This window comes from Oncorhynchus mykiss, chromosome 17 (genome assembly GCF_013265735.2).
Source record: "Oncorhynchus mykiss isolate Arlee chromosome 17, USDA_OmykA_1.1, whole genome shotgun sequence".
NCBI classification, from domain to species: Eukaryota; Metazoa; Chordata; class Actinopteri; order Salmoniformes; family Salmonidae; genus Oncorhynchus; species Oncorhynchus mykiss.
In genome coordinates, this window is record NC_048581.1 from 36,106,313 (window position 1) to 36,125,442 (window position 19,130).

At 39.3% G+C, this 19,130-nt stretch overlaps 1 protein-coding gene across 7 annotated transcripts in view; it reads right to left on the bottom strand.

Annotated features, from left to right (window-relative positions):
• The window catches only part of LOC118940405 (equilibrative nucleoside transporter 1-like), a 35,981-nt gene extending 18,884 nt beyond the window's left edge, over positions 1-17,097 (bottom strand). Inside the window, exons 1-7 of one of the 7 annotated variants that reach the window (XM_036949811.1) lie at positions 17,081-17,097; positions 16,845-16,933; positions 7,909-7,996; positions 4,507-4,583; positions 3,986-4,067; positions 3,400-3,578; positions 2,333-2,472 (exon numbers count right to left, since the gene is read on the bottom strand). In XM_036949811.1, coding sequence (XP_036805706.1) covers positions 2,333-2,472; positions 3,400-3,578; positions 3,986-4,067; positions 4,507-4,532 — 427 coding nt within the window. In that variant the 5' untranslated portion in view covers positions 4,533-4,583; positions 7,909-7,996; positions 16,845-16,933; positions 17,081-17,097. The other 6 variants (XM_036949814.1, XM_036949810.1, XM_036949816.1 and 3 more) reach the window with 6 other exon arrangements.
• Positions 17,098-19,130: the final 2,033 nt, after the last annotated feature.

Consider the following 19,130-nt stretch of genomic DNA (forward strand, 5'->3'; position numbering starts at 1 on the left):
ATATTTTGACTTGTTGAAACAAAGGTTAGGGGTAGATTTTCGGATTCCTTTCTCTGCAATTTGAATGAGTGGATTACTCAAATTGATGGCGCCAACTAAACAGACTTTTTGGGATATAAAAAATGATTTTATCTAACAAAAACAACACTACATGTTATAGCTGGGACCCTTTGGATGATAAATCAGAGGAAGATTTTCAAATAGTAATTGAATATTTAATCGGTATTTGTGATTGTATCACACCTGTGCCGATGGAAAAATATTTTGATGTGGGGCGCAGTCCTCAAACAATCACATGGCATGTTTTCGCTGTAATTGCTACTGTAAATCGGACAGTGCAGTTAGATTAACAATAATTTAAGCTTTCAGTTGACACAAGACACTTATATGTACATAAATTTTTAAAATCCATAATATTTATGATTATTTATTTGAATTGCTAGCTAGCGGGACTCCTATCCCTAAGAAGATTCTTAAGATATATGTATTGACTGAAGATAAGCAGCAAGTGATGTCTGCTAAATATTGGGGCAGTCATATACTATAGCCTCTGCACCTATTGTACATACAGATGAGTTACTCACTCATTCATGGCTTTGGATGAAAATAAATTAGTACCAACATTCTTTCTGATAGTCTTTAATAAAACATTTTTTGACTGTCTGCCTCATGACCTCAAACTGTTTCATTTTGTTTCTCTCCATCGCCAACACGCACTTTAAACATTTGGATAATAAAGCATTTAAATGCATATTGAAGACAAAAGCCGGCTCTTAATGAGTTCTGAGAGCCGATCTGTTATCCAATGATTATTATTATTATTATTAACCCTGCATTATGCTTGTATAAAAGCCCCTTAGATATTCTCACAGAGCAGATTTGCCATAAAAAGCACACATTTGTAAATCCCAAACTCTAAAAGTAATTAGAAAGGTAGATACAAAAGGTAGTAATCAAGTGACATGGCCAGACATTTAGATTGCTAAATGTCTACAAAGGAGCATGACAAGGTGCGCAGCTGAAGCTACTGACCTGTCTGTCTCTGACTTCGACCAGCTGTGATCGAGATGCTCCCTCCACTCAGACCATCGATGCTTCCTTCGCTCATACATCCAAACAACTCTCTGGTCCATGATCTCTTCAGACCTCTATTTTCATGATTAGCTTGATTTATTTTTCTTGAATTTCCTGTACATGCAATTCAGCTTTTAGCTGCCATATACTGAATACTGAAATAAAGCTAAACTCAGTTATAGTTATCCTACTAGTTGTGAATCAGTGGAGGCTGCTGAGGGGAGGATGGCTTATAATAATGGCTGGAACGGAGTAAATGGAATGGCATCAAACACATGTGTTTGATGACATCTGTGAGGGAAGAATTATGTATTTACCTGATTTATAATAGTAAGACTTTTCTGTTCTACTAGTGTCTGTGTTTTTATGGTCATCACTCCTCTAATCTGGGTGTATGGTCACCAGAGATGGCTTGAGCTGACAAATTAGTTAAAGACTGCATTACATAGACAATAATGTGTTTTACTAGAGATGGCTAAGGAGTAGAACAATCCCTCATTGTCTTAAAATCATCCTTGCATCTGGGAAACTAAATCAGGGTGGAGTTAAGACAACAACCCACGTGCAGATAACGACAGGATGAACCCAGAGTGGCTTATGATGCCCCAATCTGCATGGGATGTGTGGATCCAATCATGATTAAGCATTTTTAGTGTCAGCTAAAAATAGTATTCTGCATTTGTGTAAAGGTTAGGTTACTCGGTACAACACTCAAGGGTGTGGGGTCGACCAGGCTCACTATTGCAATAATTAATCGATATTGAATAAAGATGATTGTTTGAAGAAGTGACAAAGTCTCTCTCACTTGATTAGAATATTCCAAGACAAATCCCACCTATTCCACTCCAGCCATTACCACGAGCCCATTTTCCCCAATTAAGGTGCCACCAACCTTCTGCGTTGTGAATTCCTCCCTAAAACGAATACCTTACTTGTCATTCTTGCACTAACACTTGTTTTATCTTACTAGCACTGATTTTACTGATAGATGCTTTAGTGAGGAATGTTATTCTTTGCAATGCCTGTGATATGTGGTTGTTCTATCTACCTTAGTAGAATGCACTGACTGTAAGTCACCCTTGATAAGAGCTAATGAACAAAATGTAAAATCTTAAATAAAGACATACTACATTGAGGGTGCTGAGGACTAGTTCTACTTTCAGGACAACTCAGATGATTGAAGGGGAAAAGATTTGACACGTTAAAAAGAGGGAGGAAGGAGGCAAAAAAGGGACAGTAGAAAGGTCGAAAAACTCACAGTTTATGATGACAATCTTGATCATGGTCAACGTGAAAAAGGGGAGGGGTGCCATCTCTATTTTAACCAAAATGGCTGTCAGAAGAAACACCACCAAAATCACTGCCAGGCTGCCCATGATCCGAAACTTCTGAGGAATCCTGTGAGTTAGAGAGTTGAAGTGAAATATCTGAGGTCAATCTTATGCTTATTACAAGTGTTTCTCCTGCCTAGTACACTTTTCACAGTGTACACATCAGGGCCAAGCTGAAATGCTGTAGTTGCCACTGTAGTTGCTGGAACCGTCCTAGAAAGGACAATGTGAAAATAATATATCTGCTCTAGTACAGTGCAGCTTGGGTCGGCAAGATAGTGTAAAAAGGGTACAATTGTCTAAGTTGAACCCCAAAGGAAATCTAAACATGCCTGCTCAATACATGCACACATTATCATATTAAATGTCCAGCAAAAGATTAAAGTCCTACTCCAGTCAAAGATGGTCTATTATATTTGCAAGATACTTCTAGTGACTGCTCTAACAATGGAAATACATGTCCTCAAAGATGGAAGGCAGGTGGGAGGAGGAGAGATCAGGTGGGACCATTCTAGCCAATGAGTGTGCCAAAACTTCACATTTGTTGATTTTTAGCAATGTTCACGTAGACTTGATTGTGTGTTTTGGATAATTGTCTTGCTGCACGACCAAAACTACGCTTCAGCTTCAGCTCACAGACGGATGGCCTGACATTCTCCTGAAGAATTCTCTGATACAGAGCAGAATTCATGGTTCCTTCTATTAAGGTATGTCGTCCAGGTACTAAGGCAGCAAAGCATACCCACACCATCACACTCCCACCACCATGCTTGACTGTTGGTATGAGGTTCTTACTGTGGAATGCAGTGTTTGGTTTTCGCCAGACATAATGGGACCCATCTCGCCCTTGTGTGTGTACATGACTGCATTTATACTTGGTATATTGTTTTTCAACAGGAAAAGTAAAAGATAGCTGTAGTGCATCTTCAAGATGTAACTTTTGGAGTAGTGCTTTAATGCATTAGGAAAGATGTGGTTGGGGTGGTGGACAAACCTTTGATGCAGGACTGAGTTGAGACAGGTGAAGGCCAGTAAAGGCACCATGGCACAAAGTGTCATTACGTTATTGAACTTGGCCTCCAAAAGGCTACGGTTGTTCCCTTCTTCCCCGGTCCCATTGCCTGACAGGCTGGTGCCCATTTGGGAGGGGTCTCTGAGACGGCTGCTAAAATACTGTACAGACAGAGGACAGCCTCTTAATTTTTGTTAATTGCTGATGTGTGGTGATAGTTCTGGCACAACATGTCTGCCATGCATCACCCTTGTGGGTGCTATACATATTTAGTGGAAGAAATACAATAATATATAAAATATACAATTATGTGAAGCACATTGAGCATGCTATAAAATGCTATTTAATTTAGAACCATCATTAATTATTATAATGAGTAGATTAGGGGTTATCAGTACTTCTGTTAATAATCATTGGCTATCAAGAAGATCTGAAAAGTAAGACTTGAGACATATTTAGAAATTGATACAGACATTTCACTAAAAGCTCTGGCATTGTATCGTTGAAATATATTCTTTAATTATTCACAATCTTAAGGTAGATGATAAAAAAATATTGTGTGCTCTACCATGGTGGCTGTCATAAAGAAGTTCCATGGCAGGAGCGTTCCTAAGCCCAGCATGAAAAAGATCAGCCACACGCCATTGTTTCTGTTGGATGACAGAGTAGAGGAAACTAGGGTTACAGACGTTATTTGTAATTTGACAAAAAATACCATATTATGTAGGCCCACAGAAATTATAAAGGTAGAATGGTAATTACTTGACTGTTATGATACAAAATGTGGGGGATTTAATTAAGCAAATTCTAGTCATTTCTGTAGGACTATGTGCAACCACTGGGGGAACCCTGGACGTCTGACTGACCTCAAGGTGAGCCCGCTAACCACAGTCCCTGAAGAGTTAACTCCCTTAGGGGAAGTCGTAACACACTTCCAATCCAAAGGCTAACATAGCGGTTACATTACCATTTGGTGCAGAGAAGTAACCAAGTGTGTCACAGAAACTTGATACTGTATCTGAGGGCGCATTGTCAAAATGTGACGATGTCACCATACACACTGAACTCATAAAGGAGGCTGCTACTCACTTGTCTTTTGGCTCGTGGACGGTCATTATTTATCTTCAGTGATTACTATCACCCTTTTCCACACTTCAGCACCAAACCTGAAAGAAATGGGTTGGATTGAAAAACATTATGTTTTTTTCTCTTTAGTCATGTCGAGGAATACAAGAAAACAAACTCATATAATTGCATTTTATTTTATCAACTACATTAGAGAAAACATGCAAAGAGGGTTTTAGGAACTTAAACTGGGCTAGTGGAATAAAAAATTGTATTTGAATGAATATGGGGCTATGAGATCTGAAAACTAGGGTTAGACTACATTTCCACAGTGCTGAAACTTCAATTGAATGACTGAAATGAAGATCTGCTGACTCTTTGCATGCTATTCAGTAGCATACTGACTAATAGCCTAGGCTACAGTTGTTTTTGCTCCTGTACAATGTAAGATTGATATTCGTAATATTGCCAAACATCAAGGCATTAGACAGAGAGAGCATCATGCAATGTGATAATGAGAGATCAAAAACTTACAGCAACAGACTCAGTATCATCAACTACCAATTTCCAGACAGTTGTCAAGATCTTCTTATTTTTTAAAGTTGAGAGGTAGGCTAATGGACATTCTAAGAACTCAGATGTTGACTCCTCCCAAAATCAGGGAAGCCCTCACTCCTCCCAGCACAACTATGTGTGCGTTTCAGAAGCTTATAGTGACTAACTGGCGCTATCTTAATGTCTACTCTGCCCCACAGCCTCCCGACACGCTTTTCCATATTCCCCACACTACTGGGAAGAGAGCTGTGATGTATCAAAAGAATAACAACTTAAAATGAATAAGCTACATTATTTTTCTCTATCTGCTTAATAACTGTACGGGCCTCATTACATTTTCTATTGGGATCTGTAGGCTATGACATCTCACAAGGTAGCCTACTGTGTTCAGTCTTAGGACAATACTGGTCAAAATGGATGGTCTGATTAGATTAATCATTCTAACAATATGCAATTCAAACTTATCAATAACTTCCTTACTTTAACTTTTTCATTGCCCTGTGTCTCTGGGGTGAAATAAATGAGAACCACACCTCCCTGTCTCTCTCTATCACTCTCTCTCTGTCCCTCCATCTCTCTTTCTGTCCCCCTTCTCTCTCTCTGTCCCTCCCTCCCTCTCTCTCTGTCCCTCCCTCACCCAGGCATGCACATTCACAGACCTTTTTCCTTTAAAAACCGTCTCCTTTTCTCAAATTTAGCCTAGGTCTTGTGTTCCTCTGGTTAGCAAATGCAACTCAGCAAGTGCTCTACTCCCTGCACTTAAGGGGCTTGAGCGTCAGCAGTAGAGCACTCACATATGCCACGCTACACATGTATCAAGACAATTATGTGTTGCACAAAAGTACTGTGCATGTAGTAGGCTAGGCTATAATGATCAGTCAGACAGGGTGCAGATGTAAAAATCTAAACAAATAGTTTAGGTGTATAAATGCAATAACCCTACCTTCCAAGCCTCTAAACATTACACGGTAAGCAAATGAGTATAGAGCCCACTACCATTTGGTCAACCAATAGCCTATGTACAGCCTTGTCTACACTGTGCAAAATCAGGAAAACTCTCTCTTAAAAACACATGAACTGTGCACTAAAATCCAAATGCATTGTTGGTCTACAGCACACAGTACACTGTACCATGACGTGCAAGGCATCAATGTTGCATAATTCTACATACATTTTCCTGACGCAGTTGTATTTACACAGACCGTAGCTCCAAATCAAACATATACAACTATCTCAAGTCAGTAGGAGTAGTCATGTCTGACGCAACAGAATGGAATGATGTTGCTGGCAGGATTGAGTTGAGCGAAAGCTGTGTGATGTTAAGCAGGACCTAGGAGTTAGGCCTACAGTGTCTCCTGACCCCTCCTCTCTCAGCCTCAAGTATTTATGCTGCAGTAGTTCATGTGTCAGGGGGCTAGTCTGTCTGTTATATCTGGACTATTTCTCCTGTCTTATCCGGTGTCCTGTGTGAATTAAAGTATCCTCTCTCTAATTCGCTCTCTCTTCCTTTCTCTCTTTCTGAGGACCTGAGCCCTAGGACCATGTTTCAGGACTACCTGGTCTGATGACTCCTTGCTGTCCCCAGTCCACCTGGCCGTGCTGCTGCTCCAGTTTCAACTGTTCTGCCTGCGACTATGGAACCCTGACCTGTTCACCGGATGTGCTACCTGTCCCAGACCTGCTGTTTTCAACTCTCTAGAGACAACAGGAGCGGTAGAGATACTCTGAATAATCAACTATGAAAAGCCTGCTGACATTTACTCCTGAGGTGCTGACCTGTTGCACCCTCAACAACCACTGTGATTACCATTATTTGACCATGCTGGTCATTTATGAACATTTGAACATCTTGGCCATGTTCTGTTATAATCTCCACCCGGCACAGCCAGAAGAGGACTGGCCAACCCTCATAGCCTGGTGCCTCTCTAGGTTTCTTCCTAGGTTTTGGCCTTTCTAGGGAGTTTTTCCTAGCCACCGTGCTTCTACACCTGCATTGTTTGCTGTTTTGGGGTTTTAGGCTGGGTTTCTGTACAGCACTTTGATATATCAGCTGATGTAAGAAGGGCTATATAAATACATTTGATTTGATAAAGGATTTTAGCTCTGGATAAGATCCCATGTGATATCAGAAATAAATAGGTATGAGGGGTTGCTTTGCAAAGACGTGGCAGTCCTTGTGAAATATCAAAATGTGTTAGTGTAACAGTATAACTTTAGACCGTCCCCTCGCTCGTACCCGGGCGCGAACCAGGGACCCTCTGCACACATCAACAACAGTCACCCACGAAGCATCGTTACCCATCTATCCACAAAAGCCGCGGCCCTTGCAGAGCAAGGGGAACTACTACTTCAAGGTCTCAGAGCAAGTGACGTCACTGATTGAAACGCTATTTAGCGCGCACCGCTAACTAAGCTAGCCGTTTCACATCCGTTACACTAACTCAACGATGGACGAATGCCACACCCAAGCAAAATAACATTTACCCTATTGAATACAAGGTACATGCGGTACAATTTTTTGTGAAAGTAAGTAGAGATTCTTTTTTAATCCAAACTGAGATGAAAAGTAGCCTAATCATGGCTAGGATAACTCTTAGAGAATCTTAAGTGATGAGCAATTGTGGTTGATCTTGCCTATCCAAAGACTAATACAAAAAAGTAGGCCTAATATTTAATAAAGGGCCTCATTTTGTACATAATTTAAGTAGCCTAATCTTTAACAACAAAGGTGTTATTGCGTTCTGATGGTGTTGGAGTCGTGCTTGGCTACGTAGTCATGGGGAAACAGGGAGTACAGGAGGGGACTAAGCACACACCCCTGATGGGCCCAGGTGTTTTCAGTATCGGCGTGGCAGTTTTGTTGTTACATACCCTTACCACCTGGGTCAGGAAGTCCAGGATCCAGTTGCAGATGGAGGTGTTTAGTCCCAGGGTCAGCACTATGGTGTTGAACGCTGAGCTGTAGTCAATAAACAACAAGTCAGAATAAGATCGTCTGCTAAATTACCAAAATGTAAATGTACATTTGTGTATATAGGCCTGTTCTTTGTCATCTAGGTAATTGCATCAGTTTATACTTAGGCTCCAGATATGTCAGCAGATATGTCATACAATATTTAGACCCAGTTGAATTAAGATATTGTGCAAAAACACACTGTCACTCTTCTTTACAAAATATGATTGAGGGTTCAAATGAGAACCACTAAGCCTGAGCTCCAGCTGAAGAAGGTGGGGTTATTTTGAAGAATAATTTAGGCTACTGTCATGTTAGGCTAATTATTATTGCTGATGACAAGCATACCCATAACACCATGCAGTTACCACCATGATTGAAAATATGAAGAGTGGTGCTCAGGGATGTGTATCGTTGGATTTTCCCCAAACAAAATGATTTGTATTCAGGACAAAAAGCTTATTTCTTTTGGTAGCACTTATTTGTTTTTCCTTTGCCTCCAACCCCTTTCCATGCGTGGAACGGATGTGGGTGGGGCAGGGTCTACATAAGGATGCTAAATGTAAAAAATTCACAAAAGCTCTGACGAAGGCCGTGAGGCCGATACGTAAACTTATTAAATATCAGTGATACTACCAAGAGCAGTGTGCGGTTTCCTTTGTCCTTCATCTTATTCAACTGTTGCCATGCACCTGCAAAGAGATTGCTCAGATGTGTGAGTGCCTTTTGAATTTTATATTTGAGTGACTCGAAAATTACTACAAAATATGTGGGCTAAAAAAACTAGCAAAACAATGTTAGCTGACATGGGCTAGTTGTTCTGGACATTTCCATGAATAGCTCTCTAAAGGTATGCAATGACTGACATGACAAGAGGAAAACTGATGATGCACTACCCAATTTCGAAATTGCACCTTGTGCATTCTACTATTACAACTTTTAAGCCGGACTAAGTTTAGGGGGGGGGGACCACTGCGCCACCCTGCCGACCACTCTCGCTCCACAGTTTGGGAGCCACTGTTCTAGAGAATACAGACCATTTCCAATGCATATTTTGAGATTTGTGGACATGCACCATATGATGACAAATTCTGAATCCAGATGCGTCTTTTAGATATTTATAATATTACTCAGAATATCACACATGGACATTTCTTGATATGGACTCAGAACTGATATTTGAAAATAACAGAAGCTTTAACCTGACAAAAAAAATAGATATTTGCAAAACAAACTAACAGTTAAAACTAGGTAAATAAATAAACAAACATATCTAGCAATGGCACAATGAAGTCACAGTCAATTGTGTGGCGACAACGGTTTCTCAGAATCGTATCCCTCTAACCCACAGTCCTCTCAGCACATTCAAGATATGAAACTTCTCTGGGCTGAGGTCCATATCCGGATCTTGAAAGCACATTTTGAAAGCACATTTTCTGGTGCATTTCTGAGTTTCCAGCACATGCTCAATAATTTAACAATGTGAAATCCATATTTTTCTTACATGCACAAATCATTTGTGGATTCCCTCCGGTTATCATACATTGTATGGCCGGATATTGACTCATTAGACATAAGCTTATGTGGACATCTTATTTTTTTTTTTAAATACTGACAGTAGGCCTACATAGTATATTTGTGACTCGTTTCAGGAAACTATGCATATGTCGCGAGTAATAGTCTGTAACTAATACATGAGCCCTCTGAGGTTGCCCTTATCTTGATTAGTATATGACCTAAGAGGCTCACTGTCTCAGTGAGCTTGTCCAGGAGGGAGTGTATTTGAGATGGGTGTATCTAGAATTGAAAATTGATATATGCCATTGGATGAGGTCATGTTTTGGTCCGAAGTGGTACCAAGAACGAGATAAGGAACTTAGTTCAGGGGACCAAACTGAACAATAATTTATAGCTAATGCTATCTAGCTATGGGATACTCCTCTTTCAAGTAAAATGTTCTTTGTGTAATGTTCCTAAGATCTGTTATTCGTCATGTGAGTTGAGATGGGTGTGTCTTGGCTATAAATGATACTAAGAACTGTTTTGTAAGCACTCTCAGATCAATTCATTTATAGACACTGAATTGATCTGAGAGTCACAGGGCTACGGTGAAGCTCATAATTAAATATGGACTTTATAATATGACTCTGACTTGTGTGTGGTTTGCTCTCTCCTTATTTGGTAATACAGGAAATTTCCACGACACTGTATTCACTTGGGATCTATCACATCCCACAACTATCCCAGAGTATGTTTAGAATATTTATTTCTCACACAGAAGGACAAGTTGACCATGAAGGCCTGATTCACACAGTCTTCTCTGAACAGTTGATGTTGAGATGTGTATGTTACTTGAACTTGTGAAGCATTTATTTGGGCTGCAATGCCAAGAGTGTGCAAAGCTGTCATCACGCAAAGGGTGGCCATTTGAAGAATCTCAAATATAAAATATATTTTGATTTGTTTAACACTTTTTGGTTACTACATTTCATAGTTTTGATGTCCTCACTATTATTTTACAATGTAGAAAATTGTAAAAAATAAAGAAAAACCCTTGAATGAGTAGGTGTTCTAAAACTTTTGACCGGTACACAAACTCTTCTAAACTGTTTTGGCTAGGAAGCATGCCGACGCCTTTAGAAGTAAAAGAGCCTGGAAGATCGTTTTGGAGTTTAAAAAAATTGTCACACTGGGAACCTTTCAAGATCAAAAAGGTTCCTTTAGGAACCCCTCTGAAAATGGTCTTTGTTCATGGACCCCCCTTTTGTGATGGGAGGTGTTTCATTTGGAACTTTTAAAATATAATATTGTAGAGGTGGCAGCCTATCAGAAGATCGGAGGCTTTGCTTTCACAGGGTTCTTTTTGGCCACCAGTTAGAGTAAAAATAACTTCTGTTCATCATGTTATGGTTGTACACTGCAAATGTACATTTTCCTTGAATATTTGTGCATATTACACATTCTAATATCATGTCATAATTAACATTGCTGATTGCAAAGTGGTACTATTCCAACTTTGCAAAGGATCTTGAGGAACTCATACACCTCAGTAAGTCTCATTGAATCTACAAAACTGTCAGTTTTCAACCTTAACATATGATGACAATACAACAGAAAAGATGAACAGGAATGACATTTACTCCCATGGGTGACCTAAAAATATCTATCTGAAAGCCAAGGTTCTACTAAGCCATGCCTCCAGTCCAGGGTTCCTCCAGTTCCTCTATTATAGGTGTTTTGGTGTTACTCTGGACCCTGATCTCTCTTTTGATGAACATATCAAGACTGTTTCAAGGACAGCTTTTTTCCATATACGTAACATTGCAAAAATCTGAAACTTTCTGTCCAAAAATGATGCAGAAAAATGTATCCATGCTTTTGTCACTTCTAGGTTAGACAACTGCAACGCTCCCGGATAAGGCACTGAATAAACTTCAGGTAGTGCTAAACACAGCTGCTAGAATCTTGACCAGAACCTAAAAAATTATCATATTATTCCAGTGCTAGCCTCTCTACACTGGCCTCCTGTTGAGGCAAGGGCCGATTTCAAGGTTTTACTGCTAACCTACAAAACATTACATGGGGTTGCTCCTACCTATCTTTGCGATTTGGTCCTGCCGTACATACCTACACGTACGCTACGGTCACAAGATGCAGGCCTCCTAACTGTCCCTAAAATTTCTAAACAAACAGCTGGAGGCAGGGATTTTTCCCATTGAGCTTCATTTTAATGTCAGTCTGTTATATCTGGAGTATTTCTCCTGTCTTATCCGGTGTCCTGTGTGAATTTAAGTATGTTATCTCTAATTCTCACTCTCTCTTTCTTTCTCTCTTTCTGTCTCTCTCTCTCTGAGGACCTGATCCCTAGGACCATGCCTCAGGACTACCTGGCCTGATGACTCCTTGCTGTCCCCAGTCCACCTGGCCGTGCTGCTGCTCCAGTTTCAACTGTTCTGCCTGCGGCTATGGAACCCTGACCTGTTCACCGGACGTGCTACCTGTACCAGACGTGCTGTTTAGAACTCTCTGGAGACAGCAGGAGCGGTAGAGATACTCTGAACTATGAAAAGCCAACTGACATTTACTCCTGAGGTGCTGACCTATTGCACCCTCGACAACCACTGTGATTATTATTATTTGACCCTGCTGGTCATCTATGAACATTTGAACATCTTTGCCATGTTCTGCTATAATCGCCACCCAGCATAACCAGACTCCACCCGGCATAACCATAACCAGGACTGGCCACCTCTCGTAGTCTGCTTCCTCTCTAGGTTTCTTCTGATGTTCTGGCCTTTCTAGGAGTTTTTCCTAGCCACCATGCTTCTTCACCTGCATTGCTTGCTGTTTGGGGTTTTAGGCTGGGTTTCTGTACAGCACTTTGAGATATCAGCTGATGTAGAAGGGCTTTATAAATACATGTGATTTGATTTCTCCTCACTGAACAGGCACATTCCTTTTTGTAGAAATGTGTCACTGACCTCTGCATTTCTGGTCACATTTCTTTTGTCAAGTTGGATGTTATCATTTGATTTACGAGGAGATAAGTAGGAAACAGAGTTAAAAGGTACTAAAGTACTCATATCAGACAATATCCATCCTACTCTTTTTTAACTTCAGTGGCTAGTTGGCCAGCATGAAAGCAGACCAGACAAAACCACTGTCATATATTTAAATGCTGAGCTTTTAATCACATGCTGAGAGTGCACCAAAAAGGGGAAATGAAATGTGGCCAATTGACAAGAAACAAAAGTAGTTTCAAACATAATATAACGTGTGTGAGTAACAGACAATGCCAACTGTGAGCTTTTGAATTCGCTACTGTTAGAGGGAATTTGTCATGTTCAGCCAAAGTACAATTGGTATTGCTTTTCCCTTCACCTGCATTGCAGAGTGGAGGGAAACATTTAAGTTATATTAATAAACTAGCTAACATGGAAACCATTTCAAATCTACTCGTACTCTTCTGATAGTTAAGACATTATAGTGTTTACTATTATAAAAATAGTAACATCAATCACCTTGCAGAGTAAAGTACATTTTACAGTATTTGTTGCACAGCTCAGTGCTATTTTGTGTGAGCAAAATTGAGCCCATTACATTTGTATACGTAAATCTGGAACCCTCAAATTAGTATGATATGTTACATTTGGTATGACAGTAGGTCATACCAAACATACACAAATGCCTAGCAACCCAAAAGTTCAGTGTTTGAATCTCATTTTGGCAAATTAGCAACTTTGGACTACTTACCACTTTTTAGCTACCTTGCAACCCTTCTCTATAACCTTAACACTTTAACCTTTCTCCTAACCTTAACCCCTAATCTAACATGGCACATGATACTAAAGCAGTCAAACGTAATATATCATACTAAAGTGGCCAAACATAATATATCATACTAAAGTGGTCAAACATAATATATCATACTAAAGTGGTCAAACATAATATATCATACTAAAGTGGTCAAACGTAATATATCAAATTAAAGGAGTCAAATGCAATATATCATACTAAAGCAGTCGAATGTAATATATCATAGAAAACGGTCAAATCAAACTGGTGTATGTAATACACTGCATCGCAGTGCTAGAGACATCACTACAGACCCTGGTTCGGTCCTGGGCTGTATCACAACCGGTCGTGATCTGGAGTCTCATAGGGCGTCATACAATTGGCCCAGCGCTGTCCGGGTTATGGGAAGGTTTGGCAAGAGTAGGCCGTCATTGGAAATAAGAATTTGTTCTTTAACTGACTTTCATAAGTCATAAGTTAAAATCTTTTTTTAAAAATTAAAAAATACTACGCACAGCCATTGAAGAGGAGTGGGACAACATTCCACAGGCCACAATCAACAGCCTGATCAATTCTATGTGAAGGAGATGTGTTACGCTGCACGAGGCAAATGATGATCACACCAGATACTGACTGGTTTAATGATCCACACCCCTACCTCTTTTGTTAAGGTATCTGTGACCAACATATCATATCTGTATTCCCAGTGAAATCAATCGATGAGGGCATAATGAATTTATTTAAATTGACCGATTTCCTTATATGAACTGTAACTCAGCAAAATCTTTGAAATTGTTTATATTTTTGTTCAGTATAGAAAAGGCATCCAGAAAAACCAACATTGGGTATGGGAATTTATACAATCAAAAAACATCATAACATACCTGGTTTAGTTCATGACAGCTTTAGTTTTTACTTAGTTTATGCCTGTGAGACAGCAGCCTGTAGGCTTTTGTTAGATTCCTGCACTGAATCATATAATCCAATAGTCATGGCTGTCACTCTGAAAAAATATTTGTGTAGTTAATAAGACATGGTACATTTGCCCTCCATAATGGAAGAACAGCCCTGGTTTAAGATTATAGTCCAATACTGTGGTAAATACAGCACATAGCCATCTTCAGATGCAGAATCAATATGACTTACTGTATGTGACGTGAGCTGTTTTATTAAGATGGATTATTCCTTGCATCCATGAGCAGGTTTGCTAAACATAGATTGTATCTACTTACAAAGCTTAGCTACTCCGTAGTTGTGCTGTCCTCATCTCACCTGTTGTTGGTCATACACTGAAGTCATGGAATTATTATATTGTTTCTCTCTTCCAATTCAACCACTACACATGTACTCGTATCCCCTTCTCTGAAATACCTTTTTGAACAACCTTAGTCTAACCAATGATACCCTAGAGAAACTGCAGCGCAAGCAAGCAAGCAACAAGGACTTCTCCAAGAGCTGAAGAGCTCTGGGAGAAGTCCTTGTTGCTTGCGCTGCAGTTTCTCTATTACGCAATTGATTATTCCTGTGCTAGTTGGTTTTTACACGATCATGTCACATTTCTTCTTCCCCCTTAAAGAGACAAGTGTATTTTTCAATGACTAGTTATAGGAGAGAATGTAATGCATATTATTGCTGGCTAAAAAGGTGTTGTTTGCATATACTAGAAACGTTCCATTAGCATGCCTAGTTTACAACTACTATGAGTTTTCTTTTACATAATCAGGCTGTGAAATATTTTCTGATACTCTTGCTGTTGAAGTGCACAAGAAGCGAGAGTCAGATTTGAATTATCACTGTTAAAATGAAATGTGTGACTTGATTTTAAGGAATATTTGATGGTATTTCAACATGCAACAAAATATTATGTAAGGCTCTATGCATGCCAGCACAATGCATCACCGGGGGCAAACTACCTGCCCTCCAGGACACCTACTCCACCTGATGTCACAGGAAGGCCATAAAGATCATCATGGACAACCACCTGAGCCACTGCCTGTTCACCTCGCTATCATCCAGAAGGCGAGGTCAGTTCAGGTTCGTCAAAGCAGGGACAGAGAGACTGAAAAACAGCTTCTATCTCAAGGCCATCAGACTGTTAAACAGCCACCACTAACATTGAGTGGCTGCTGCCAACATAGTGACTCAACTCCAGCCACTTTAAGAATGGAAATTGATGGAAATTGATGTAAAAAAATGTATCACTAGCCACTTTAAACTATGCCACATAATATAATGTTTACATACCCTATATTACTCATCTCATATGTATATGTATATACTGTACTCTATACCACCTACTGCATCTTTATGTAATACATGTATCACTAGCCACTTTAAACTATGCCACTTTGTTTACATACCCTACATTACTCATCTCATATGTATATACTGTACTCGATACCATCTACTGCTTCTTGCCTATGCCGTTCTGTACCATCACTCATTCATATATCTTTATGTACATATTCTTTATCCCTTTACACTTGTGTGTATAAGGTAGTAGTTGTGGAATTGTTAGGTTAGATTACTCGTTGGTTATTACTGCATTGTCGGAACTAGAAGCACAAGCATTTCGCTACACTCGCATTAACATCTGCTAACCATGTGTATGTGACAAGTAAAATTGGATTTGATTTGATTTAGTACACATGAGCATTCCGAGTGGAAATCATTAACTGGATTGATAAAGATATTGACCATGAGTTTTTGCCCTGGATGAAATAGCTGAAGGACTTCAACGTGCAAACAGGAAAACCTTTATTGTACTTCCCTTGAATGAAATGTAAAAAAGCTCATTAAAAGCTCTTACTTCCCAAACATTAGCTATATCAATATTGTGTCATAAAACAATATGTGTCATTATAGAGTGATCAGACAAGTCTTAAGTGTTAACTGTTATTAACTGAACAATTGTTTATCCCATGTGTAACTCTGTTGTTTTTGTCGCACTGCTTTGCTTAATCTTGTCGCAGTTGTAGTTGTAAATGAGAACTTGTTCTCAACTGACCTACCTGGTTAAATAAAAGTTTTATTAAGTATTGTTGTGAAAATGTAATTCATGGAGGAAGGATAGAGCTTTATCTTGTTGTATACAACATGTTGCCATATTTTTGATACTTGCTTTAGCTCTCTGTCAAAGTCTACTAATGTGCAATCATTAATACAATAAATCCATGTAGATGTCAGCTGCAGTTAAACGATATTCAACAATGTATGCTGTGTATAATTACTTGTCCACTGTCACTCACAATAACAGGCGACAATAATTACACATAACCAAACAATAAGACACTACAGTAGAGGAAAAGTTGCTGAAACATGCAGAATGGAGCTAATTGTCCATATTATTGATCATTGCTGGACTGACAAATGTGTCCACATGGTGTGAGAAAAGCTAAACGGTCTAGTTGTGCTTTACTTTGTACTGTTATTCTAAGATAGGTGTTGGTGAGTGTGTGGTCTTTCTAAATATGGCAAACTGAGGAAAGATTATGTCTCTAAATTATACAAATCATTTGACTAAAAGTAAATAAACTAAAGGAAAGGTGTAAACACTTACTTGCAATCGTCTGTCAGAACTATGTTCACCGGCGAGCGATGTCTCAACAGCTGAAGTTCAAAGACCAATAGGGACTTATCTGAAGTGATCTGTGTTCAATGGGAGTGGTAAAAAAGACAACAACCTCAATAATGACTAATGACTGAAATATTTGCATTACATTATATTTAATCTACCTAGTATGGAATAAATAGAATAGCCCCAAAATTGCAAGCATCAAGTTATATCAAATGCACCTTGAACACAAACATTGGAAGTTGTTTTAAATATTTAACCAGGTCGGCTAGGGACTCTTCTACTGCATGTCATGCAATCACTAAAACATTCCATTCAACATCTGTCACTCTTTCTCACTTTGTTTTACCAAATCCTTATTGATGTCAACAAAACATGATTTAAATTAAAGTCAAAGTTGTGCATAAATATATCAAGTTAGGTTTTGGGCTCTCATTTAAAGTCACAATATGGATTTTTTTGTTTCAGCCCAATATGCTGGGAAAATGAATCACATGGCCACTTTCCTGCCAATCATTTTTGTCCCACGAGCACAAGTAGCCAAGAGAGTTAGCTCATTAGATTAGTCGTAACAGGAAAAACTGATGCATTGTGGCATACTAGGAAATCAGCTGGTGGACGAGCCCATTGCCAAATGTGTAGATAGGGTTTGTCATTTAAAAAAAATCCAACTTCTTAATGACAGGCATCTGTTTTACCCGAGAACTCACAAGTTCATGGAGCCCGACATTGTGAGGAAAATAATATTACGCTAAGGCTGTTCTTCTTCGTCGGTGGCACTATCGTTCCGATTCATGGCAGTTAAAATGCTTTTGTATTCAAAGGCTTTTTTTCAACAATCTGTGCTTAGGAAGTCACATAATAAATTGCATGGACTCACTCTGTGTGGAATAATAGTGTTTAACATGATTTTTGAATGACTACCTCATCTCTCTGTACCCCACACAGACAATGAATTATCTGTAAGGTCCCTCAGTCGAGCAGTGAATTTCAAACACATTCAACCACTAAGATCAGGGAGGTTTTCCAATGCCTCACAAAGAAGGGCACCTATTGGTAGACGGGCAAAAAAAAGCAGGCATTGAATATCCCTTTGAGCATATTGAAGTGAAGTTATTAATTACACTTCAGATGGTGTATCAATAAACCCAGTCACTACAAAGATACAGGCGTTCTTCCTAACTCAGTTGCCGGAAAGGAAGGAAACCACTCAGGGATTTCACCATGAGGCCAATAGTGACTTGAAAACAGTTACATAGTTTAATGGTTGTGAAGTTGTCAGAAAAAAACGCATCTAACAACGCAATTAAGATATTCCACGAGTGGTCTGAGGCAGTCGGTAAATAACGAGTTTTCAAGTGCAACTTCAGTAATGATAGTTTTGGGACACAGCTTGGATATTTAACAATGCTTAAAATTCAAATAGTTCTGAGCCTTGACAGTGAGCGCATGCTAGGTTCGATTAAGGTTTCACTTGCTTTCTATGATCCATATAACACTAGTCTCGTGCATTAATGTTTGATCATTGCCGTACGGCTCTTTTTCTGATAGTCTTCTATTTACTTGTCGATAACAACCCTAAATTATTTGTATTATTTAATTCATTCATTTGAAGTGGTGGCTGCATGCATGCTATGCTGGGTCAGTTTGTAATTCAAGCCTATTTTGTAAAATTGCTACAGTATATTAATCCAAGTCCAGATCTCCCCATTATTGTTGAAATGTCTTCCGCCATCAAATCCCCTCATGCAGGCCTATACCCTAACCCCCTTATATATTATAGAGAACAACAATCTTTGATGTCTGAAAGTAGCCTACTTGTTTATTGATTAGTTCAATTTATTTTAAGCAATTTGGCGTCACAGTATCTTTCAGTATTTTTTATATTTGCATTATTATTTAAAAACGTGTAGATGAATGAAATGTGCAACTAGTGGATGTCAACTGTGGTCTCTCGCTTGAGAATCCCGTTCGAGAACCCATTGACTTCTCCAAAGTGTTAAGCTTTGTCATGAGACGCAAGGTGGATGGATCATTCAGTGATTTAATTTCACATAACTTTACTTACATTGCCAACTCATCTCTTCAGATTTATAATCTACACAGCGCAGTAGAGGTGGCCACTTGATTTATGATTTGCTGAATTGACACCTGTGGTTTTCCATGGTTGCATTAAGGATTCCTTCTCTAGTAAGGCACCTGCGTAGTGGTAAGTGACTCCCTGCTCTGCGTCTCATTAACCTCTCCTTTTTTCCTGCTGTGTGCTTTTTT